We start from the raw sequence: 27,072 nt of genomic DNA, 5'->3' as shown, positions 1-27,072 counted from the left end.
TTTCCTCCATGATTTGCCATAAAATAGGTAGACAACTAAACTTTTCTCTTAAACTTCCTGTTTCAGAGCGACTAACGGAAGTTGATATTCTGTTTTAGTTGTTTTACACTGTTTTAGGGGAGTGTGTCAAGACAAGACATCAGTATTCAAGATACGCCTCTTTAATCACTCTTGTAATTCTTTTCACTTCAGATAGTCACATGTTTTCAGCATTTTGGAGTTATTGACTGAGCTCTGTTGGTGATTTAACTGCATCGTGCAAATAGAAAGCATGTGTTTCTAATACGAAGTTGTGCAATGTTTCCCGAATTTGGGGCATCATTATACTTTCCTCGTGCAAGAAATCATGGTAATTAATCACCATTTCATTTAATATGTTTCAACATGTTGTTGTAAACTAGAAACAGGAACACACAATGCCTTATTTTGCTTTGAAAGTATATCATTATGGGTTAAAGTGGGTACTCATGAAAATAAAATTAAGGTTTTAACGTTAAAACTGAAGCTTTAGTAGCTATATCTATGATCATCTCGAGGAAATTTTATAGATCATTGTCTACTTTAAAAAAAATATTAAAGGAAACATTTCTGCCTGAAAAATAAAAAAAACTCTTTGTTGAAATGTGAAAGACAAGTATTCAACTTTGGAGAGCTGAATGGGTTTTGAGGTTACAAGATTCCTTATAACCCCTAAAGACAAGTGCAGAATCGTATCTTGGTGTAACAAATATAAATACAAATACAAAAGTGACGACCAGCAACAGGCTCTGGGCCCAGCTAGGCTGGTCCTAGCCAATTTACAATCCCCAGTGAAGTTCAATGGCCCTCTTTAAAACTATCTATTCCCTTGCTCATTACCACCTCTTCCGGTAAGCTGTTTCAAGGTTCCACAACCCTGCTAAAATAATAATTTTTCCTAATATCCATGTTAGCTTGAGATTTAAATAGCTTAAAACAATGACCCCTTGCCCTGTTTTCAGTGCTAAACTTTAGCCCCATAACATCTTTCATTTTAATAAATTTAAACAACTGAATCATGTCCCCTCGGTCTCTTCTTTGCTCAAGACTGTACATTTTTAGCATTCTAAGCCTGGAATCGTAGTCTAAATGAGAAAGTCCATTTATTAGCCTTGTAGCTCGCCTTTGAATCCTTTCCAATACATTAATATCTTAAGATAAGGAGATCAAAACTAAACAGCGTACTCCAAATGAGGTCTTACCAAACTTCTATTAAGGGCAGAAAAACTTCTTTAGATTTGTTTGAAATAGATCTATTGATAAACCCAAGCATCTTATTGGCTTTGTTACTAGCCATGCTGCACTGTTGACTAAACTTTAAATCCTGACTTATTAAGACCCCCAGATCAGTAACTTTGTCTGCCTGACTAATGACTGAACCTTGCAAATAATAACTTGTACACTTATTTCCATGCCCTAAATGTAGCAAGTGAAATTTCCCAACATTAACAGTTATACCCCATTCATCAATCCACTCCGTAATATGATCTAGATCCTCTTGCAGCTGATTTGCTTGTTCTTCATTTTCTACAATCCCCATAATTTTCGCATCATCAGCAAAACAATTCATGTTCCCAGAAATATTTTTATCAACATAAAAACAATGAACATAACAGGCCCTAATACTGATCCCTGAGGAACCCTGCTTAAAACCTTACTTCATTTAGAATAATTTCCCATTACAACTACCCTTTGTTTCCTTCCTGTCAGTCAGTTTTTAACTCAAATGAAAATTTTCCCTCCTATTCCTATATCAGCTAATTTGCTAAGTAGAGCAACATGCGGTACCTTATCGAAAGCTTTTTGAAAATCAATATAAACAACAAGGACTCGTCTCTATGCTCACTTTCGCAAAAAAAAAAAAAAAAAACACACACACACACACATTAAAATCTGGAAAAAGTTTTTACAAAATTGGTTTGTTACTTTATTGTTCTATCTGTGTAAAAAAATCGTTTAAAATTATTTTTTAAACCTATTTAAAAATTGTAAATTTGATTTTGAAGGTGGGGGGGAGGATCGATTTCACCCTTTATATGAAATATACATACAGTTGACTATCATTATATCGGCGCTATATGTTAACTACTTATGACGATGAATTGACTAATTTATATTTAAGGTTAATATTATTTCGCAATCAATATAATGATCATGAAAAAATGACTTTTGATATAAAAACCTGAATATAGAGACTGAGTGAGAAGGGTTGTGGTTTTTTCATCCTGTAAATTAAAAATTTTGTGTTATCTGCCATAGCGAAAAGAAAAAATGTTGATCAAAAAACTCCCTGCCTTGTGAGATAGAATATTCTCTCTCTCTCTCCACTGTCCATGTGACAAGAATATTATGAAACTAGTATGATCATCACAAAACCCATTCAAAAGTGACAACCAGCAACAGGCTCTGGGCCCAGCTAGACTGGTCCTAGTCAATTTACAATCCCCAGTGAAGATCAATGGCCCTCTTAAAACTATCTACTCCCTTGCTCATTACCACCTCTTCCGGTAAGCTGTTCCAAGGTTCCACTACCCTGCTTTAATAATAATTTTTCCTAACATCCATGTTAGCCTGAGATTTAAATAGCTTAAAACAATGACCCCTTGTCCTGTTTTCAGTGCTAAACTTCAGCCCCGTAACATCTTTCTTAATCATGTCCCCTCGGTCTCTTCTTTGCTCAAGACTGTACAATTTTAGCCTTCTAAGCCTGGAATCATAGTCTAAATGATAAAGTCCATTTATTAGCCTTGTAGCCCACCTTTGAACCCTTTCCAATACATTAATATCTTTCTTAAGATAAAGAGACCAAAACTGAACAGCATATTCCAAATGAGGTCTTACCAAACTTCTATATAAAGGCAGAAGAACTTCTTTACATTTGTTTGAAATAGATCTATTGATAAACCCAAGCATCTTATTGGCTTTGTTACTAGCTATGCTGCACTGTTGGCTGAACTTTAAATCCTGACTTATTAAGACGCCCAGATCACTAACTTTTTCTGCCTGACTAATGACTGAACCTTGCAAATAATAACTTGTACACTTATTGCCATGCCCTAAATGTAGCACTTGACATTTCCCAACATTAACAGCCATACCTCATTTATCAGCCCACTCCGTAATATGATCTAGATCCTCTTGCGAAATTCATATTGTACAAAGAACAATATGAATGGGTTTATCAATTCATAGCTAAACATGCATATTTGAACTTATCTTTTTATTCCACTCAGGGGCGCCATTTCAGCATTTCATTTGGGGGGTCAAGTTTCTTAAATATGTATTACCACAATGTGGTACCAAACACACATTAACAAACAGGAAGTGGTCATAAAATCGGTTTAATATGAATAAAAATTTGTGCTTAGAAACAATTAAAATTTTGATTCACTTTCTAATAAGTTATCATACAAAACATCTCGATACTTAAGTTTTTATACCTTTTGGGAAAAGTTTTAATGCATGATTTTTGAAATTCGGAATCGTGTTACTAATCTGTCAGTGCCCAGTATCGTGCTGTTTTGCCAGTATAGCTAAATAGATTTTTTTTTCTTTTGCCCATTGTGCTTCGAAAATAATTCTCTAAACTCCTGAGACATAAAAAAAAATCTTTCTCTACCAGTTGAGCTGATTGGAATAGTTAAAAAATAATTGAAGTAACAAAGTTATGTAAGGAAGCACTTTTTATACCTTTCTCTTCAAAATCACCCAGGCAACTACAAAAATTGTGCGGAGCTCAATTTTTCATCATTGAATAATCTAGTCTGGTCGGCGCTCTCAGCTTCAATGAGATGTCATCTACCTCCAGCTCTGTTATTCACTATTCCAGCCCGATAAGTCCATAACAAGGACGAAACTGCAGTCTCTGGGTGTGATAACTGGTCTGTTGGTACATTGCTTGTAATTTTTCTTGACTCATGCTAAAAATTTTACTCATAATTGAAACATTTTATTTTTCGTTTTCAAAATCCAATCCAGATAATATAGAGCCAACCATACAGAAAAATAATTATCATCAAATCTTGTGTTAATTTCATTCCAAACTGAATCTATTACTTCATACAAAATGTTAAAAAATCAATGCTTGACTTCACATCATCATGTGGATTTTTGTCCCTTTTTTTTTCGCCTTTTTAAAATTGGTTCGGAGGAAGAATTTTTTTTGAAAAGTTTCAAACTCTTGATTGAAATATAGATCTATGCAAAATCTATTTCCAGTTTCAATTGTAGATTGAAGTATGGTAGTATGGTGCACAGATCAGTTGTAGATTGAACTGTGGCTTGAACAGTCCGAAAATTAAGGGTAGTTGATTGAAGATGTTTTGACAGAGTAAAGCATTTTTCAAGAACTTTCCTCAGTACAAATAGAACAAACATTCAAACGAAGTCAAACATGCTAAAAGGCATGAGCTTTGTCACCATTGCAAGAATCGTTTTGCAATAATTCTTCCAGTCGTCAAATCACTGCTTTGAAGTTGTAGAGAAATGTTTTTATAGTTTTAACTCTTGATGACCATTTTGTGTCACTCCGAGATTGCATAATTATAGAGCCTCATAACAGGTATTTGTTGATATATATATTTTTAAATTCAACAACCACGTGCATTTTTAAGAAGTTTCTATGAAAGCATATAAATGCATTGAGCAGCTGAAACGTGTTTCTAGCAGAAGAAAACGAGAAACACTTATTAAATATACACTTAAAAAATGAGCGTAAAAGTGAATGTAAAATATCAGGGAATTTTCTTTTGAAAACCATGTAGCCACACCACTTTGCACGAGCCTCTCCTATTGGACACTCCATCGTTGTTACACTGAGCACACAAGTATGAAATATTTAGCCTATATCAGGAAATGTCTTCTTTAGTTAAAACTAAACATGGTTCTCTATTAGTTTTCAATATTCTGAAAAGGGCGGAAAATGCTTCATGAATTTCTAAATAATCATCCAAATAACGAAACACACTTCTTATAGTCTGGGAATGTGTCGAGTTTCATCAAATAATTACTGAGAACCAGCGAGATTTTTTTTAATGAACATTGATTTCCGACCTTACATAAATTGAATTCATCCATTTTCTATCATTCTGCACAAAACTTTGGGGGTGCAGCCGCCCCCTCTTGACCCCCCTATTTGCCGCCCCTGATTCCACTGCATAAATGTACTTACTTTAAACAATTTGGTTCAACCATTCAAAATCATTTCAGGTTCTTGCTATGTATTAATTTCAAAAGTTGAGTGTTACTAGAGTATTTGTTCATGACTATGCCTAAATTTAATAGTATGATTAAAATTTTTTTTTATAGGATGGTGAACAAAACCTTGAAAGCAAAGATGAGAAACAACGGGCCTGGACAATTGATGAAATTCGAAAAAACAGTGCCAATTGGACTCTTGCTGGGGATGTTGGGGTAATTTAAATACTGAGCTTAAAGTATAAATGAAATAGTATGATGGGAAATTTAAGTTTTCTTCTTTGTTAAGTTCCTTGAAAATATTGTAATTTTATGACATCTCACTTCAATCTAAATTAATTTCATTCAATTCTATATATAGCTGTTCAACTTGCTCAATGAATTTTCTCACAACATTATATCAAGAACACATGAAGTCGAAAATGCTGTTGATTCATTGGTCCATCAAACTAAGGTAATTTTAGTTAGAAGTTTGTTTTGTGTGTATCAAGTAAACTGAATTCAGCTTCTAAAATGTATGTAACCGTGATTGAAACTGAACTTAGTTGTTTCGTACAAGGACTTGTTTATTTCATGCGCTAATTTCAAGATTTCATCTAATTTTATGCTTTATTGATGCAATGAATTTTTTTTTACTTTCTTCTGTATCTAAATAGAAGAAAATATTCCATTTGTGAAAATTTTTGAATTTCGACTTTAAAAATTTGGGTGGGACAGATTAAAATAGAGAAGTTTGTGATTCAAAGTTATCCTGATTGATTACTTCTTTTCATCTTTTTGTAAATTTTAACATGTTAGACTACTAGAAATGAGTAAAAAGAAGTTTTCAACATTATGTGACTCCCCCCCCCCTTTTTTTACTTTCTTCTATATCCTATATATAGAAAAAAGTATTGGTTTTGTAAGAATTTTCAAATTTCAAGTTTTGATGAATTTGTACATTTTGAGATGTGCTCAGTTCATTTAGACCTTTTTTGGAAAATGTCTATTTGTGTGTGTGTGTGTGACCAGTTTTTTTGTGGCCATCTAGAGCAAAATCTACATGAAATTGAATGAAATTTGATACACATACCTGTCCCCATGTGAATTGGTGCACATTAATTTCCGGCATCAATTCCCATAAGGGTAGTGGAGTAATCAAACATTTTCTCTGATATATGTGCCTGCTATATCTCAGGATGTAACCGGCAGTATTAAATAACATTTGGTGCATATGCTGACTCTTGAGGGTACAGCTGCTGATTCAATTTTTGTGTCATTAGCTCAAAAAGGTGTAAAACAATCAAAAGTTTTTTCTCATTACTTGTGTCTGCTAGATTTTGAGAGTTATGAACAAATTCAAGCAAAAATTGATCCATAGGTAGAGCTTAGAGGGTACAAAAGCTGATTTAATTTGTGCACCAATATCTTAAAGGAGGGTGGTGTAATCGAAAGTTCTTCCTTGTTCAAACTTTTTTTTTTTTTGTAAGGAGCATGATTTATTTATTGTGAGTTGTATTTAGAAACTATTTATTTAACTGGGCAATTAGTTTGAGTCTTATAAAACAGTTTCACCTTTATATTTTGTTTTCTGATTTTGTTCTAATAATTTTACTGTTATCCTAAGTGTTTTATTTATGTTACATTCTTTCTCATTGTAAACATGATGGGTTTAAAATAATTACAAATGTGTCATCACTTTGTTACATTTCCAGATGGCATCTGTTAAAATCAATAACGTAATAAATGATTTTCATATGCTGTCAAACTTGCAGTTTGTTGAAAATGTAAGTATCTTTCGAAAAACTTATTTCATTTTTGTTGTATCCATTAATGAATCTTGTTAGGATAGATTAAAAGCCAATAATAGAATGTTGATAGATTCCTGATTTATTATATTGATTGCTTTAAATAATGTGATTTTCTGTCATTTACTATGACATGTATGTATCTGACATGTTTTACAGAAAAAAAGGCTATGCAGGCCTTTTTTAAATATAAAATCTTTTAGCATTTGTTTTTCAAATAATATTCATTTTTGATAAAATGTGTAACTTTAAGGCAGAGACAGTGATATCTGAAGTTTAAGAGTTAATGTGGGCATAGTTGTAACCAAACTGACCAAGCATTTTAACTTGGTGATGTATATATGAGTAGCGGTAAATAAGGATTATGAAACATACCAAACAGAAGAAATGAATGTAAAATTGCTGTAAACATTAGAAATTAAAGCAAAGAGCAAAATAAAATGAAATAGCTGCTTTGAGATTGAAATCTTCAGCAGTAGAAATATCGAAGCATCTGGACCAGACCAACAAAGCATCATTAATTGGATTATTAGGCAAAAGCACTAAAAATGACTGATTATTGCGGAATGTCTTACAGATAAAGGGGGATAAGCTATATATATTCTCTGCTGTATTTATATGGATTTGTTTAGGTAAATATTTGAGATCATACTTCCTTTAAATAAATAATAATGTTTATACCCTACTAGGTGCCTTATTCTTGGCAAATTTGATGCTTTTTTATGATACCCAAAATTTTTCAACCCGAAACTTGATATATTTTTTGCATGGCCGAAAATGTTAGTCTCTTTCCATCCCAAGTCAGATGTCGTTTCAACTATAGGGTGATTTTCAAAAGGATTGACAGTTTGGTGTCCTGACTTTTTCCATTGAAGTAAATGTTTTTGGCGTTGCAAAAACAGATAGTAAAGCATTGTTTTACATTAAATTCCTTGCATTCAGTGTCTTTTTTCATGATTGTAAATTTATAAGCCTTTTCTATTACTTTAGTTAGCTAGTAATCGAAATTTCTTTGTCCTGACTAGAAAGTTTGCATAAACTTTTTCTTTTTTGTACGTTTTGAAGCAGTTATTTTATTTTTTGTGCATTAAAAAAAGAAATAATATGTGTTATTTAATTACAGCTGAAATTGATTTTACAGAATTGCTCATCTAACATTTTAAGATTTCAATGCATTGTGTGTCCTTAAGTGCAACTCATGAGTGTTACCCCAGGGAATTTAATATTTTTTATGTGCAAAATATTTTATTATAGTAGTTAGCAACAGTGTTAGGGAAGCCATATTTGTATCTTCTTTTCTTGGAATGTGTAAATCAAAAATTGGATATATTTATTCCTTATCTGTTGTACCTATATTGAAATGTACAATTCAATGTGAAGTGTATTTTAATCATCTCTCATGAGTGTACCCACTTATTTTGTAATATTTTTTTAAGTCTAGAAATATGCAATTAGGCATGAATGTATTTTGTCTTAAGGAAACAAGAGACCTAATTAAATTTTAAACAACACTGATAGAATTTATTCCAGCAAAGAATTCTTCTATGAAACTCATGAGTGTTACCGCTTATGAGTGTTACTTTTAAATGGTAACATTCATGAGAACAATGATAAAAGAGACCTAAATAATGAGTAGATCCATAGTTAAAAAACCTTTAACTTATACCTTTATCGAAGAGATTCCCCCCCCCCCACCTATATGCATATATAAATTCACTTTTATTTTAAATTGACCTACATATTTTCGAAGGATTAAACCCCAAACTCTACAATAAATTATTTCATGAGTCCATCTTTCATGAGTTTGTTACCCTCTCTCATGAGTATTACTAGCTAAAATTCAGCATTTTTATTAATAAACTTTTTCTTTAATCTTTGAAAATTGTTTTCAGTATTGAAATTTATTAGCTATTCATGGCAATTGCAATCAAAACACTTAATGTTTACACTAATATAGTTTTATCGTAAACTTTACCTTTTGTTTTGGAAACTAAATGACACTCATGAGAAAAACAGTTTTACAAATGTTTAAAATTTCTTAATAAATAAATAATTATACCATTTTGACTTATTTCTAAATATTTAAGATAATTTAATAAAGATTTGTTACATTATTTATTTTTAGAAAATAAATTACAGAATGTTTTTTAAAGGTAACACTCATGAGAAAACGGTGACTTGCCAAAGGGTTTTTTTTTTTGGAATTTCTAAAATATAAGGAACTCACAAATAATCACCTGGTTAGAAAGTCATAAATTGCCAGGAATTTGAACCTAGGAAAGTTTTATTGTTTATAACAGCGAAAATTTCTAACTTTTATCAAACCTAATGTGTCGATTCATTTGAAAATCATCCTATAAGCTCTCTTCTTTTGAACTGAATAAGGTGTTCCTTGTAGCCCCAAAACGTATCTGCTATTTTTTGCAGTTCCCTGCATTTTATTTTGTACACTAATCTTTTATGTTTCAACTCAAAAGTATTTATTTCTTGTCTATAGCTTCTTTTTTTATTTATTTATTATTATTATTTTCATTTTATTTCATATTTATTTTTGTAGAGAGTATATGATGAGGAAGTACAAGAAACAGTTCCCGAAGAAAAACCTGTAGTTGAAGTAAAGTTTTTATATTTTGTTAGGTTGCTTTGCTCATGCCAAAATAAGATGTTTGTGTTTACCTATTTATCAGTGTATTTTTTTCATTCTTTTCATAATTGAAATGCTTTTTTTCTTTGAAAATGTGTTTATTGGTGCTGTTTAGTTAGGTATTTATTTTTTGTTGATTTTATTTTTTAACAGTACCATACCGCTCAATATTCCTATAAAACCTCTAGCTTTTGTCTTGATTTACTTGATAAAAATCGAATTTAAAAAGAAATAATATTGTTTTTAGCGTACCCTCTTTTTAGATGTTTTATTTTACTTAAAAATAAAACTAATTTTTATTTCTGTGAATGTCAGAGGTATAGCCGGGCAACAGCCATGAGGAGAGATCACAGGAGGTGACTCCCCAGAAATATGCTCATTCTGCAACTTTTGTCTGAATCCTCAAATTTGAAGACTGTAATGCAACATTATAATTTTTTTAAAAAGAAAATTTAATGACACCTAATGTCTCTTGTTATTTGATACAGGTATGTGAGCAAGCTGGTATTTTATCATTCAAAAAAAAAAAAAAAAAAAATCAGGTGTATTAGGTAAATTGAGAGTTTCCCCCTCTCAAAAATTTTAGTTTGAGGTGCTCCTGTTCATAGCAAATTCTGTAAAGTGGAATTGAAGAATTTCCTTTAAGAACTTTTTTGATAAGAATAGTAAACAAAGAATAATGATAGTTGATATTAGAGAATGTGAAAAAAAAAAAAAGAAAATGAAGTTCTTTAATTTTACTCAGATACAAAAATTTCTTAGAGGAAGAAAATATTTTTCAAACTTGAGCTAATAACTTTAATCTTCATCATAGCAGTTTAGTTTTGAGCTTCATGGGAAGGGTCTAGTCCTAAGGACCATCCCCTTGCAGGGGTGCCTCAATGGGAGGTTACTGCGACCCACCAAAAATTTCCTTATTTGGCAAATTTTTAAACAGCATTGCAAAGTTGCAAGTTAATAAAACAAAAATTATAATATTATCCTCGTTTTTTAACATCCGATAAAATTTGCAGTTTCATTCGGTAGATTGAAAATTTTCCCCCTTCTAATAAATTTAAGCTTCAAGCACCCCTGTCCCCTTGCATATGCCATCGGTATGGTGGAACCCGATAACTTGACACCCCAAAGGGAAAGGAAAACATGTCAAGTTAAGTGGGTGTCAGCTTACTCAGAGGCAGATCAAGTGAAGTGGGGACCATAAGTGGTAAAAATTTTGGGGTTTCATTAAAATAAAAAATAAAGTATAACCAAAAAGTAAGGCAATATCGTCACACAATTATTTTTATTTTAGTACCTTATATGAATTTTGGTTGTTTTATTGGTAGCAAATCAATTTTTTATCGGCAATTATTTTTTTTAGCATCGACGTGGTTTAACATTTCCTGCTCTATGTAAAATAGCTAAGTTAGTCTATTTTCTCTCATTTGATTGTAACTAAAACTAGAAAGAGACTTAATATACTAAAGTTCATCTCCGGTTGCGATTGGGCGCTGACGCCAGAACACTGAAAACAATTTATATTGCCTTAATTAACCTATTCTTGAATATGGATATCAAATATATCATGTCGCATCAGATACAAATCTTAAAAAGCTAGAAAGGGTACAGCTGAGTGTGGCACGTTTAATTACAGGTCTGCGAAAAAGCACCCCAACCGATATTGTCCTCTATGAGGCTGATTTGCAGCCGTTGTGGTTAAGAAGTATTCCTAACCTTACAAAATACTTCAGCAAGCTCATGAGTTACCGTGATCAGCATCGTACTGCAAACTTTGTATGTGGATGGCAAAATAACCAAAGATTGAAAAGGAATAGTCCTCTCAGCAGTGCTGAGAAGTTAAACGTATTAAAACTTACTGTGGAATTCAATTCTTTAAAGCCCATCATATCCCCATTGGACCAGATGCCTGGGGTTTATTTTCATACAGAGTTATTTAGCCGCACAAATAAGGCATCTCAACATCCTGAATACTTAAGACAGGTTGCTTTAGAAGTGATTAATAGTATTCCTACTGAGGCTGTTCTGATTTACACAGACGGCAGCAGAATTGAAGGGAACACTGGAAGTGGAGTTGTTAAGTCTGGAGATGAAGAAATATCTCTTAAACGTAGAAATACTGATTACTGCTTCATGTTCTGCTTTGAATTGATCGCCATTGACATGGCTCTGGATTATATTGCTGAGCAACGTTTCCCTAGAGAGACATGGATCCTATCAGACAGCCGCAGTTCAATCCAATACTTGCAAAATTGGAGAATCATTGCAGATCAAAAGGGAATAAGAATTGTTAAAAAGCTTAAGAGTCTGTCCGGTTCTTGTGACCTCCATTTACAATGGATTCCATCTCATGTGAATTTGAGATATAACGATATTGCTGATGGACTGGCGAAAGAGGGCTCTTCTATGACTCAGAATAGTGGGGATCCTCTGACGTACCATGAACTATACTCCAGATGTAAAGCTACTATAAACAGCTCTTGGAGATGTCCTCCTGAGCATCCATGGTATTTTTGCGAGGATCTTGGTGCTTCTCTTGGATTTGAGGGTGACGGGAGAGATGAAACTGCTTTGGCTCGCTTGAGCACAGGTCATTTAAAAACCCTCAGATTTTCCCATGGTAATAGGACTTTCCCAATTTGCACCAAATGTCATACTGAAGAGGCCACTGCACACTTTATTTAAATTTATTTAATATAGTGTGCATTTAATTATATTTAAAATAAAATAGAGACCTAAGGTATCTCAGAAAATTACCACATCCGTTCAAAATGTTAAAAGTCCTTTTCCTAAGGCCGCAAACGCTTGTATTGCAAGTAAACAAAATTATTAAGCGAGAAATTGAAAACTTTATTATGGAAAATCCTACCAGATAATCGTGTTTGGCGAAGGAAAATTGGAAGGAAATATTAACACAATATGTTTACCAATAATTAAAATTTACAATGAAGATAGGAGAGATGTAGCCAAACTGAAAAGAAGAGTGGGGAACTCCAAACCCTTCTTTTTACGTCCCCAAAGCTGGCCTGTGAGTGACTTTTTAAAACTTAGGTTTTGTAAAACTCCCGGGAAAACGTTCTCAAGCCCCATCCCTTACTCTAACGTCATTAAAGATGGCCTACACCTGAGAACTTGGGACTGCAATTTCGAAAAACTGTGAGAGTGCTCCAAACGTAACCTCCGAGAAACGCCCTCTAAATTAATCATTCATCATCATTCAAGGCCAAATAAATTTCGTCTTTTCCACTTTAATTTAAAAAAAAAACAAACTCGCTGACGTTTCCCGAAACCGTCGTTCTCCAAATGTAACCGAAGATCTTCCAAAATTTCATTGTAAAATGCTTCAATTCATAAAATGTTTCGGGGGAGATGTCCAAAACCTTTAACATTACTTAAAATCGTCTATGTTTGCGTTAACTGAATTTCAATTTTTAAAATTTGCCAGGGAAGTAGTCCCAATCTCTCCATCCATTAACATTACCAAAACTCTTCTAAAACTGCGGTCTCAACAGATCGAAATTTTTTCGAGAGAATGCCCCCTCCCCCCCCCTTCCTTTCTCTCTCTTGCCAACATCATCGAAAAATGTCTTAAATCTCGCTTTTAGTGCTTCAACATTACTGGTCGCGAGCACCTTCAAAACTCCCCCCTTCCCCTTTTCATCAAAGGTTGGATTAAATTACGTTTTCGGAGCTTTAATTTCAAGAAACTGCCGGTGCACTAAATTTTCAACAAAAAAAGTCTACAATCGCGTTTTTAAGGCTTCAAAATTTCAAAATATTTCGGGGGTGAGGGCGCATCTCTTTTTCTTAATATCACCATAGATCATCTAAAACTGCATTTTTGGAACTACAATTTTCAAATTTTTCCCGGGGTAGAACCCCCGGACCCCACCCCTTACACATGTCACAATAAGAAATAATTCACAATTGGGAATGCGTGCTTGGAGTTTGCATTTTGAAAAATTATAGAACGATGACCCCAAGTCTTTTCCTCCCTTAACATCACCACAGATAGTCTAAAACTGTGTTTTTCAGATAACAATCTTGAAAATATTCGGGGAAGATGCCCCAGATCCCCTCTTCTGAACATAATTAAATATAACGTACAATTGTGTTGGAAACTTAAATTTGGAAAAAATATCGGGAGATGCTACGCTGGACCTCATCTCCCTTTCCTCCCAAACTTAAAATATAGTCTAAAACTGTATTTTTATGTCTTCAATTTCGAAATAATGCAGGAAGGTAGCCCTCCCACACCCCCTAATTTTGACTGAATATTATCCTTACGATTAAACTTATATTACTAGTACTAAGGTCTATAGCAATATGACTATCCCTGCTAAACCCCAGAAGCTAAATCTTCTCTCTCTCTGCACATTAAAATATGCGTTTGAAACAATTAAGGACCTGCCAAAGCGTACCCCCACCCAGAAGTTGTTTGACCTAGTGACGACCCTGGTACTCTTTCCAAAATTTAATGATCGTGTCTCTTTTTCAATGAAGGGAAGACATCACAGACGGCATGGAATTGGTGTCCGTTTCAAAGCTGGAACAGACAGTTTGACTTCTTTTCAGTATTTTATGCATTTTCTAGAAGTAGCACAATTCTGCATGAATACGTGTGGCAGTGATGAGAATCATCTAAAACTGCGTTTGTAGTACTGCAATTTTGAAAAATTTATATAAGAGAGTGCCTGATTCTCCCTTCTTTCTTTCACATGATCAAAGACTAGCCTAGAATTGCATTTTTGGAGTATCAATTTCAAAAAACTGCCGGGTTAAAGGCACCGAAATTCACCTTCCACTAACAGTATAAAGATCTATCAAAACTGCGTTTTTAAACCTAAAATTTGAAAAATTTAAGTGGAGCCCCCCCCTTCCACCCCCTCTTGTCAACATTATTAAAAAATCGTCTTACATTTGGTTTTCAGGGCTTCAATTTCGAGGAAATTTCAGGAGAGCTGCCGAAAACTCTTTTTCTTAACGTCACAAAGGTCGGCTACAGTTACTATTTTAGAGCTTCAATTTCAGAAAACTGCTTTTCCCCCTATCCAAAGATAGCGTTTTTAAGATTTCCATTCCGAAGTTAAGAATTTAACTTCTTTTTAATTCTTTTTAGAAAATTTTCCTGGTGCGAGCCCTAGGATCTCTTCTTTCTCTAACATTACCGCAGATAGTCTAAGACTGCAGTTTTTAGAACTACAGTTTTGAAAACAAAGGAGAGCCCTCCTTAACACAACATTAGAGTATCTACAATTGCGCTTTTAAAGTTTCAATATTGAAAAATTACCGGGAAGGGGCCACCAAACCTTTTATCCCCCTAACATCAGCGATCGTCTAAAACTGGTTTTAAAACTACAATGTCGAAAATTTTCCAGGGGAGAAACCCCCGGACCCCCTATCTAAGTGATGATAAATTTCCTTTTCAAGATTCATATTGCATACATCTAGTAATGACTTCTTCTAAGCCAGAAAGTTGAATCCACTCTCCCTGTAATTATTCATACGTTAAAAAGGTGTAGCAAAATACAGGGGTACTCAAAACTTGTTTACTCAAGGTCCACACTGTAAAAATTGGGAAGACAAGGCGGATCAACAATCCAACAATATTTCAGTTCAAATGGAATTTGTTAGCGCTCCCCCCCCCCCCTCCCGTGAATTTGACTAGAAATTTAACACTCTAAAAACTATTATGTTTAACCCGATTCGAAAGCGAGAAAATTTTTGGGAGGGAATTTGTACCATTGAGCTTGGGGGGGGATGGGCACCCCTGGATTGACTGGTCAAGAAACTCGAATGTAAATTTTCAGAAATTGCTAATGTGAAAGAATATCGGTAGCAAAAGTGAACTAGAGTATAGCAAATGGAAGTTGACTTAAAGAGGTTCCTTTAAACATGAGTCAATGTAGAGAGGTTATCGGCCATTGAAATTAGCATTGGGCCAAACAATCGAAAAATAAATGTTGACTTACTGGGGTGGTCGAGTTTGCTGCATATACCTACCAGAGCTTCACTAGATAATAAATGAAATGTGAGTGAGGTGTTAAATTCATCTGCTTGTAAAGTTACTTCGCATAAATTTTAATTTATGCTTGAAATATAACTAAGAGCATCAGGATACATAATTATTAATTAGTGCTTATCAAATTTTAAAGCCGCATATGATTTTCATTGCATTTATCGTAGAACATATTAAAATCATTTTTCATATTTTTGTGTTCAACTTTACGCTATGTACTATATCGTTGAAAGAATGCGACAGGTGGGTAACTACAATTCAGTTTTTTTCGTACTGCTTCGAGAAAAACTCAAAAGGTTTATGTTTTTTGATGATTTTTTGGGGAATGTGATGATTTGATTTAAATGTTATTATGCTGCCATTTCTAAATTTTAATTAATTAGAGATATTTATGTCTTCCTTCAAATAAAAATTTTCAACATAAGTGAAAAATTCATTTTTTTCCAAATTTGCAGTCATCTAGTTATAGTACTCAGCTGACGATCTGTACTTATGTTTTAACTCACATTTGTTATTTGCATTAATTATGTGCTGTACTTTTGTGTTAAATATACATAATTAATGTTCAACATTTTGTTTAGAAAACTAAGGAACAAAAGGAAGCTGAAATGTTGCCAAAAATTGTAAGAGCAGTTGAACTAGGTTTAGCTGTATTAGATCAAGCTTTTGATAAAATTAATGTTAATGAAATTTCTGACAGTGATGATGAAGACTTATCTTCTGAAGGACGAACTATTCTTGAGCCTAAGGTATATTGTTTTTTCTGTTTCTGTGCTCTTCTGAAGTACTTTATTAATTTAAGCATGATTGTTTGTCATGTAAAGCTAGTATACTTGAATTATTAGGAGTTAAGTTGTACTTCTGAACTATTCTAGAAACTGAGCTGTTATTTGTGCATCCATGTGTTTTGGTTAGGTTCACACATGTGATTTTTCCGCTAATTGCTAAATTCCACATATTTTCATCTTCAGATTTGTGGAATTCCATTTTCATGGTTATCCCATTTTTGAAAAGTTTTAAGGAAAAAAAACAAGAATTTGAAAAAAAAAGAACCCTACTCTTGTAAAAACTAATCTTTTATCTTTGCTTAGTATGCTTTACATTGTCTATTGTTTTGGAAATAATATGTAGAAAACCAAAGTCAGATATTTAGAGATTACTACCAATTGCCGTATAATAATGTAAGTCAACTTTTCTGCGTGTATGTGAAAGAGTGCATTTGCTGTTTTCAGTTCACAATCTTTTTGCATCCAGCTCAAGAATCGGATTTTTTCGATCCACCGATTTTTTTAAATTTGTGACTAAGTAATTAAAGAAAATTATTTTTTATTTTTATTGAAAATTTTGTTTGAAAACAAAAATTCGCTTTATTTTCCAAAAAAAAGCTAGTAAATCATTTATTTAAACAACCAAGATTAGAAGTAAGCCAAAAGGAAGCAGTTCCTAATAAGTAAGCTGGTGCTAAAGAAAAAAAGATGGTTTTAAAGCATATTTGTTTGCCAAAGTTTAAAAATTAATGCAATAAATACATTTTCCCCTAATTTGTGGAATTCTGGGATTTTCAATCTTCAGCTGCGAGGAATTTGACAAAATCTTTCAGCTTTTTTTTTGTTCCTGAGCTTAATTATGCTCCTTAAAAATACTAAATTTTGTTTTCACACCTCAGGAGAATCTAAAAATTTGAAGCATAAATAACTAGGACTAAAAATTGGTGGATATATTGCTTCTTTCCCCCTAATTTATGCATATGTTTTTCAAAAAGAATTTTGAAATTTATAATTTTTCAATAAATATTTGGATTTCTGCACTGATTCAAACCTATAACTCCTATAAACTTTCTTAACACATTTTTTTTAAAGTTTTAAAGAATTTCTCTTTAATTTATCATTGCTTTTGTGTATTTTTGTCTTTTAATTTGATTTGGGAGATAATTTATGCTTAGTAATCTAAACTTTAAGGAGTAATTATTTGTTCAATTCTTCAACATCCTGTAATTAAACATTTATTTTAAGATTCATTAGTTAGTGTGATCCTAAAGTGTCAAATATTGAAAATAAGATACATTAAATAGAAATCCTTTATTCTTCACTATTTAGTATGTAATTAAGATGTTTGTAGTCTAGTTCATTTGTACTTGCATTGGCTGCTAAAAAAATATTTTTTTTTTACTTTAAGAAAATACATAATGATTTTTTTTTTTTTTTACATATTTTACTCAAATTCTAATTCAAGTACATGTCAGGCTAGAAATGTCCAAGAAATAAATAAAAAGTGCATGTTATTTTCTTTATGTAGTATGCGGTATAGATTTGTTTGTGATTCAACGTAAATTAATATCCATTTCCGACACATGTTTTTCAAATATATAGTAAATTTTATGTCTTCACTTTAGGATCCTTATGAGCACAGACCTCTGCCTTTCATTATTGGTTCAACAGAATTTCAAAACTGTGATCATGCTGGTCTAAAAGAGTTAATTGAAGAAGGTATGCATAATAAAAAATCAAATTCTTTTAAGGCCACCATTTTTTTCCTTTAAATTAACCAAGATTGACTTAAGTTGGCTGGGGAAAAAAAAAAAAAACCTTCAAACAGTTAATGACATTTGCTTAAATTTTTTAAATCTTTTACTATGCATAGAGGTTTTTGTAGAAACTGTTTTAAAAGTAAATGTATAAGGCTTATAAAAGTAAGTATGTAAACATTGTTTTTCAGAAATTGAATCTTCTGTTGGAGAGGAAAGTAGCATATCTTCTGAAACAGATGAAACATCTTCTGATGAGGTATTGACAAATCACTTTATATAACTATGAAAGTTTTAAATCTATTACTAAAGAAGGTTAGGATTTGACATTGCAACTAAAAAGAATTTTTTTTTTTTTTATTACTTGTTTCAGATTTAATTGTGTTACGTTTCAATGATTTGCTCTTTTTACTTTCTTCTATATCTAATATATAGAAGAAAGTATTGGATTCGTGCAAATTTTCGAATTTCGAATTTTGACGGATTCGTACGTTTTGAGGTGTGCTGAGTCCATTTCGACCATTTTTGGAAAATGTCTGTCTGTCTGTGTGTGTGTGTATGTATGTGTGTCACGTCTGTGTGTGACCAGTTTTTTGTGGCCGCTCTACAACAAAAACTACCGCATGAAATCGAACGAAATTTTGTACACATATGTGTTTCTATGTGAACTTGTGCCCATTAGTTTTTGGCGCGAATTCCTCCAAGGGGGGTGGAGCAATGGGACATTTTTCGAATTACGCGTGCTTGCCATTCCTCAGGAAGTAACTGGCGGAATCAAACAAAATTTGGTCCATATGTTTGTATTAACAGGAACAGGTGCTGATTCAATTTTGGTGTCAATAACTCAAACGGGGGTTGAGCTATAGAACGTTTTTTGTCGTCAATTTTGACTGCTGTATCTCAAGAAATAATGAACGGAATGAAAGAAAAATTTATCGGCAAGTAGCCCTTAGTGGGTATAAGAACTGATTTTATTTTTGTGTCAACAGCTAAAAATGGGGTAGCGCAATCACCCGTTCTTTTTTTCCATTTTGAGTGCCCTGTCTCAAGATGTAATGCTACGTTCTGGTTGAAATTTGGAATATATGTGAATCCATATGTAAACAGGCTCTGGTTTAATTTTGACGCCAATCGCTCCAAGAGGTGTTGATTTTTTTTTTTTTTTTTTTTTTTTGCGCATAAAAATGTTTTTATTAATGCAACAATAAGAAAGATAAATCGTAATAGATTGTCGTCTACGTATTTCTCGTGATTTTAATTGTATCGAAATGATAGGAAATATTATCTCAATGATTTAAAATTTTTAACTGTTGCCATCTTATGTTTGTTAACAAATAAAATATTTGTAATTAATTCAAGCAAGGCTTTTAAAATAACTTTCAATTTTCGCTCTTTGCTTTGCTTTTGCAATAATTCAGACATTGGGATGGTCGTCAAGTTTTTGCATGTGTAATTTTGTTTTTGTTAGGAATATTGCTTCCTCGTCAAGCATGGGGAGGGATCAGAAAAAGGAAAAATATAGAAGAAAGTTTCGTGATGGCCACAACATACTAGTTTAATTTTTAAAAAAAAAATATTTTAAAGACATGTATGTGGTACAAATGTTAGTGGAAATGTGTCAGGGGTCTGGAGTCAAGGCCATGGGGGGGGGGAAACAAATATCACAATAATATTGTTAGATTTCATTTTTTCCTTCACTGTTACTTTTTGATCTTGTGCAATAAAAAAATAAAAAATGCTGTACTTATTCATGCATAACTCGAGTAATTTAGAGCAAAAAAAAAAAAAGGTAGTAAGATTGAATCTTTAACTTATAGTTTGTAAAAATGAAAAAATTGTTTGCACTCAATCATTAAGAGTTCATTTCATGCATTTAAAGATCCTGATTTTGACGTAACCCTTTTAACTAAGCACTAAAAGCATTCATTCTGACATTCCATTATCACTTTATACTGCCTCACTGTTATTTAAGAGACTTTAAATTTCTTGAATTTAGAGAGTGTAGGTACTCAGAAGTATAGTACACTAGCTGCATCGCCCGGCTTTGCATGGTCCACCTTGAAAATAAAAGTTATGTCAAGTGATGCGTGTTCAACACTCAGGCTTGAACCAAAACAAACAAACAAAAAAAAAAGTCAGTGAAATTTTGCGACAGATTGCGGAAAACTCCCCAAAAAGTAAACACTTTAAATCCTCTGATTATAGGAAAAGCCTCAAAACAAAAATAAGAATTTTACCTGTTCTTATTTGAGAAAAAAAAGGCACTAGATCACTCATCTCAATGATTTTTTTCATGCTATACATTTTAATAAAAGCATTGTTGCGGAAAGTTGAGATGAAGCACTGAATAATAATTTCAATGGAGGAAAGCCTTCGAAAAATAGGGATTTTATGTCAGAATCTAAGTCATAATTAATAGTTTTTAATTGATATCTCCGCTAATTATTATCGGAGGATTATGTTAAATAGCCAAACATGAAGACAGGAAGATTATGAATCCATTGATACCTGGGTTGATGGTCAGTTCGGGACAAGAAGCTTGGACATACATAGATACATACGCTCAGTTTTTAATTATATAAGATAATGAATTTTGGGTTTGATCTTTTTTAAAAAGAAATGAAAATTATAAAGATACCAAAATTTAAAACAGCAAAATTTTATTTTTAAGCCTTAATTAATGAAAGTTGTAACTGTAGAAATGAAACGTTTTCAAAAATTTGGATCACAAAAACAAAGTGCTTTCATACGTAGTTATGAATAATTATGAAAGTTCATTTGTACATTTCTAATCTTAAAAAACATATTCACTACTTCATTTCCAGTCTTTTCAAAACATTGACAGTTTTTCAAACGTGTACTCCAGTTAATATGCACAAACATTTTTCAATTTTCTCTAAGTATTGCATATGAAGATCTTCGATTTTTTTTTTCTCTCTCAATTTCATGTTGGGAACTGCTCAAGAGACCCTATATTAAAGTTTTTAGATTCGTAACTGTATACTGTCATGGCTTAGTAAATGAAAAAATCTGCAGAAATGATTTTTTGAGGTGTTTGAGGAAACGCTTTTTGGATTTTCTACCAACATCAGGGAAATGTTGGAAGAAGACTTTTTTTCAGCAGAAACCAAATAAGCAACCAAGCACAATAAAGCTAACTTGCAGTTGATGACAAAAATGCAAAAAAAGCTACTTAGGAAAATTAAAGATAAAAGAAAAATTAATTTGAATTTTGACATCTTGAATTCAAATTATGTTTTTCGCAATCACGAGTGTGTGTGTGTGTGTGTGTGTATGTAGGTGTGTGTGGGGGGTATGTGTATGTGTGTAGGCATGTGTGTTAGTGTCTGCGTGCAGATATGAGTGTGTGGGTAGTTGTGTGTATGAGTGTTTGTGTAGGGGGAATGTGTATGTGTGTAGCCATATGTGTCTGTGTGCAGGCATGAGTGTGTGGGTAGTTGTGTGTGTGTAGGTGTCTGTATGTGTGTATGTGTTTGAGTGTGTGTATGTGTGTGTGTGTACGTGCATGTATGGATGCGTGTAAGTGTAGGATATTGACACAACCTGGAGATGGCTTTCGCTAGAGGAGCAGCATCGTGAGGAGCCGGTCGACGGTGATGCTGCAGAGGGTGCTGGCGGTAAAATAAAATGATAGCACATCAAAACAGTCAAATAAAAGCAATAAGCAATCGTGATTGCTCAAAAAAAAAAAAAAAAAACGAAAAATTTGCAGTTACTGAATTTTATTTGCTCATGGCAGTATATCAGTCTAATGCTGCATAAAACTATTTTTAATTTCCCCACATTTAGGGCTGGCTGACTTGTATTCCTTTTCAAATTTGTGTTTTACTTTTTGGGTTAAGCATTTTTAAGAACTATTCTTCAAACAGTTGGCACAGTAATTTGTTTATAAGGTGAGCAACAATATATAATACTAGCAAAAATACCTGCCGTTGCCTGGGTTAGCAATAATTATCAGAAACAATCGTTACTTGCATTTGTTTTCTGTTTTAAGTGAAAGAACTTAAAACACACCTTTTTGACGTGAGTTGAAATCTAGCTTCTTCCCTACTCATAAAACTAAAGTAGCAGTAAGTAAAAAGAGCAAAATAGTATTTATTTAGAAATGAAAACACAAAATTTAAGCTCATACAAATTTGAAGAATTTCCGAAATATGAAATTAAACTTCACATGTTTAAAAAGATTTATCAGTTAATACTTTTTTTTTTTACATTTAGTCTTACCTTCTCTGTATGTCTATTGAAGAACGAACTGTTTAAAAAAATGTAGCTGCGCGCCCGTGATCCCCTTAAACTTGCTTTAGTTATTTTGGAAAATTTCAATTATTGTGGGTTCTTGGTGCGATTTAACATATTACTGAATTTGAGGATATCGTTTTGGGTTACCTTGGATAATGCTCCCCCTCCTTACTTTGTAAAACGGTATGTTACTAATTTTTGTTAAAGAGATATTGTCGCCATATGCTAAGATACTCTTGGTCACCATAAAATGGCGCTAAACAATTTCATCCGTAATGTTTCCAAAATAGGTAGTAAAATTTGGCGATGGTTTGAATTTGTGCACAAAGTCACATTAATAGAAGTTTTTGTGCTGTTTATGGATTTGCCTAATTTAGTTGCTGGATTATTTTACAGTAAAAAAAGTTTTTAAAGATTCTTTGATTGACGATATTTTGTTTACATGGTGAAAGCTGACAAACATTATTACCTAGTCTTTGATTTCAGAAACCGTGACAGTTGAAAAAACTGCCAAATGCATCCGCTATTAAAATCGTTCTGCATAAATTTTGGCGAGGTTTCTGCTGTTAGATTGGATACTGATTAAGAAATCCAATCAGCACAAATAATAAAAAAACCATTAATTACACTAAAGTTCCGTTTAAATGGAAAATAATCAACCAAATCTATAGTTATTATTAGCCAATCTTGGGGGAAAAAAACGTTACTTTAAGATTTGACTTGAGAAAAGCCTCAAACAGTCAGACAAAACACAAAAACATTCAACAATTCTAACTATGAACTGGAAGTTGCGATGATACACTAAATAATGAATTGGGTTGAGGAAAGCCTTTGAACATGGAACAAAAAAAGCCCATAATTCGTTTTTCATACAACTTAGAACTTTCTAACAGAAGCAGAAAAATAAGCGCTTTCGATGGACACGTAATTTTAATATGTGCACGTATTTTTTAACGGTCATATTGGGGCATTTATGCGAAAATTTGAACAAATTAAAATAAAAAAGGAACTATCAATCGGATTTTTATCGAACTGGTCTGCAAACCTCCCCAGTACCAAAAAGAACAAACGGTGAAAGTTTCAACCAAATCTGCCAGGTAGTTTCTGAGATCTTAGGGAACAAATTTACCAAAGTCCATTTTTATATATATAGGTGTATACAATTGGACATAAAAAATCCAAAGTCATTCGTTTGATGTTTTGATGAATTTTTCTTTATGTTCAGTAAACAATAAAAGTTAACTTTTGTCGATTTTGTAAAAAAAACTAATTAGATATTGTAACATTATGTAATGTATTGTATGCAAGGCTTAAATTCTAACGAAAAAAATGTATGGGAGCTCTATAGTCTTCAGGACTTATTTTCGTAGATAAATTACCTTTCTGTATCATGTATAAAAATTTGCAGAAATTAAGGGGGGGGGGAATTCATTAGCTGAACTCTGGTAAACTCTCATGCAAATTAAAGCCTTGTTGTATATTATGTACATACATATTGCTCATGGGCTGCAATAGCGGCACAACTCAAAACATCCTGTTTTGAGATAACTGGGTTTAAAGCTTTCATTGCTGAGGAAAATGCATATTAAATGCATTTTATTTCTGCCATCTTGAGGCGTAATATTGAATTATGAGTTGCGCTAGTATTACTGCTGAAAAGAATGTGTATTTTCATATTTACACCTGTTCTTAGTAAAAAACTGGTGTTTTTTGAGTTGGCCACTTTGCACCCCATGAGCGATATTGTATAATCACTTCATTCAAATTAAACAACATGCTGTTTTCCTAAAGGGTATTTTCTCAGTTTGAGGGTGTTTTCTTCAATTTGGAAATCTAATCTAGCTATGGTTTTGATTAGTTTGGAGTTTTGACGTTCTATTGTATGTATTTTATGCAATGTAAAATAAACTGGGAAAAAAAGAAAAAGAAAAAAATGTTTAACCTGATTTAAGATAATAGGTAGTAAAATAATTCTACCATATTTTTCTTTGATTATTATTTTGTACTAATATTGCAATTTTTTTTAAGTGCAATGTAAATAGTTTGTGAACAACTAATACCAGGTAAGGAAGGTATATTTCTAACAAGAGATTTTACATCAGGGCCCAATACAGGTTGATTTTACTACCCCTTTTCGGTACTTTCACAAAAATTTTATTTTAAAATCGGTACTTTCACAAAAATCAAGTTATAAAATCAGCAGCTTCACAAAACTAACTTTGAAAATCGACACATTCTAGAAACAATATTTAAAAAACGAAAGTTTCACAAAAACCTGTGTTTTAAAATAGAAAACATGTTTTTCTGTTTAAAACATAGTTTACTCATAAAATAAAATGCTAAGATGATTTACATGAACAGTCGCTTAGGTAACAACTTTTTCATAGTATTAAAATCAAATTTCAGTTTTTTGCCAAATTGCTTTTAAGCAATCTTTTAGCATCAGTTTTAGGGATGGTGATTTCCTGAATCACCATCCCTACGGTACAAATACACAGTACAAAGCTTATTGAGCTGAGATATAATGATATTCTCCCTACCTCTTAGATCCCCCCCCCCCCCCAAAAAAAACGTTCGAAATATTAGTTAATGACATTTGCACTTTTCAAACTAACGTTTAAATTGCTCTAATTTTCTGAGACAAAAATTAGAATGTGCCTTTAAAAGATCACAAAATCAATGCTGATAGAAAAAAAAAACTTTCACAAAAGTAGAATATTGATACAATACTTTCACAAAAATAGGTAGTGAGAAAAAAATTCTGGATCTGCCCCTGTACATTTAAAATCAATAAAGCTTAAAAAGCTAAATATGTTCTTTCTCAGAATTCAATAATACCAACTCGCCACTTTATTGACTTAATTGACTGTCAGAAATTTCAAGCAGTCCACCTGCCGAATCAAACCAGCAGCTTTTTAAAGCCTTGCTTGTTTTGCATTTTAAAAGTTCTATCTTGTAGTATTTTTTGCATGCAGCCACAAGTTGTATTATATTTTGTTTGACTTTAATATACTCCCCCCATAAATTTATATTGAGTTTGTTATTGTGCATGAAACATTCGTATTTTTCTAGGAAGAACCACTGCCAGCAGAAGATGAAAAGTTTTCTAACATGCGAAATCATAAGTTCCCTGCTCAAAGTATTAGTGATAGACTCTCTTCTAGTGAAGAATCTGAGCTTTTTGGCTCAGAAAAGGAGGACAATGATTTTGCTTATGATTCTTCTTTTGAGAGTAAAAAGAAAGAAGGGAGAAACATACAACGATCCGATATTGAAGTTAAAGTTGAGGTTAAAGTTGAAGAGAAGGAAACTAGACAAAATTCCATTTCTTCCTTGCAGTCTAAACTTAATTTACCACAAGTGCTACCGGTGAAACAGAAGGAAAAAGGTCTGTATGTGTGTTGCATCAGTTGAATTCATTCAAACTGCTGTTATTATGTTTGTTGAGATATGAAAGTTTTAAGAAATTGGAGAACTTTAAACTAATATTTTTAAAGTGAAATTGTGTTTCTTGGTGGGAAATTATGAGTGTTAAGGATTTAAACCATGCCATCCTGGAAATAAGAATTTCTTATTTTTTGAACATATTACCCTTGCTCATGCAAATAGCATAATAATGTAAAGTTTAAGCTACCTGGGAATATATACATTATATTTTTAACACTTTTTGGCAATGTATCATGATCAGAACAAATGTAAGCTAAGTCTTTTTCTTTTCTTTCCTTTTTCTTTCTGATTTTAATGTAATTTCTTTTAGCCATCTAAACACTATTACTGTAAAGAAATAAATATTTTTTTTGGAAAAGTATAATTTTGGAGTGTTTTAGTATTTATCCTATTCCTTAACATTGGCTGAAATTTGAAATAATTATAAAAATAATTACATGATGAATGTGATGAATTTTTGTTTAGTTAAATTTAATCAAGTTTAGCTGATTTTTTTAAATTTTTATTTTAATTGTAGATCTTTTTGCTCAAGATGATGAGATTTCTGATGAAGAGTCACCATTTCGGAAAAAAAGCAGTTTATTTGCTTCTGATGTCAACTTTGGGGGAGAAAAAGTAAATGATATTTTTTTGCCTATTTAAAAACTATTTTCTTGAAATTTTGCCCAGTAGCCACAACTGAAAATAATAATGTACCAAATATTTTTAAATATTTAATAATCATAATTATTATGGTAATCAACTATTTTGTTTAATTTCAAGGATGATATGTTTGATGGGGATTTATTTGGTGAAAGTATTAAGAAAACTGAAAAAGTTCAAAAAACTGAAAGTCCAAAAGTATCTCACATTCCTAACAGCGCTCGTGAGTAAAACATTCAATTTTTTCTTTATTTTCTGTTGATAACTTGAAATACAGTTGAACCTCATTAATCCATGCTTATAGGCGATCCAGGTTGTCCAAATTAATGAAAATATAAACAAAATAACTTATAAATTGGCCCAAGATGTGTGAACAAATACAAATACAAATGTGACGACCAGCAACAAGCACTGGCCAGCTAGGCTGGTCCTAGTCAATTTATTAGTCCTCAATAAGGATCAGTAGCCCTCTTTAAGCTATCTACCCCCTTGCTCATGACAGCCTCTTTCAGTGAGCTGTTCCAAGTGCCCACAACAG

General features: G+C 32.5%; 1 protein-coding gene across 2 annotated transcripts in view; it reads left to right on the top strand.

Moving 5' to 3' along the window:
* The first annotated feature begins 105 nt into the window (after nucleotides 1-105).
* LOC129229946 (WASH complex subunit 2-like) overlaps nucleotides 106-27,072 on the top strand; it is a 65,381-nt gene continuing 38,414 nt past the window's right edge. The window contains exons 1-11 of one of the 2 annotated variants that reach the window (XM_054864330.1): nucleotides 106-349; nucleotides 5,326-5,430; nucleotides 5,576-5,668; nucleotides 6,909-6,980; nucleotides 9,559-9,615; nucleotides 16,243-16,410; nucleotides 18,054-18,147; nucleotides 18,377-18,444; nucleotides 25,518-25,833; nucleotides 26,410-26,507; nucleotides 26,655-26,757. In XM_054864330.1, the coding sequence (XP_054720305.1) occupies nucleotides 347-349; nucleotides 5,326-5,430; nucleotides 5,576-5,668; nucleotides 6,909-6,980; nucleotides 9,559-9,615; nucleotides 16,243-16,410; nucleotides 18,054-18,147; nucleotides 18,377-18,444; nucleotides 25,518-25,833; nucleotides 26,410-26,507; nucleotides 26,655-26,757 (1,177 nt within the window). In that variant the 5' untranslated portion in view covers nucleotides 106-346. The remainder of the gene's footprint in view (nucleotides 350-5,325; nucleotides 5,431-5,575; nucleotides 5,669-6,908; nucleotides 6,981-9,558; nucleotides 9,616-16,242; nucleotides 16,411-18,053; nucleotides 18,148-18,376; nucleotides 18,445-25,517; nucleotides 25,834-26,409; nucleotides 26,508-26,654; nucleotides 26,758-27,072) is intronic. The other variant, XM_054864328.1, reaches the window with a different exon arrangement.

The sequence above is a fragment of the Uloborus diversus genome, chromosome 9, assembly GCF_026930045.1.
Source record: "Uloborus diversus isolate 005 chromosome 9, Udiv.v.3.1, whole genome shotgun sequence".
Lineage (NCBI taxonomy): Eukaryota > Metazoa > Arthropoda > Arachnida > Araneae > Uloboridae > Uloborus > Uloborus diversus.
Note: the sequence above shows the minus strand (reverse complement) of the source record. Positions and strands in the feature narration are given on the sequence as shown.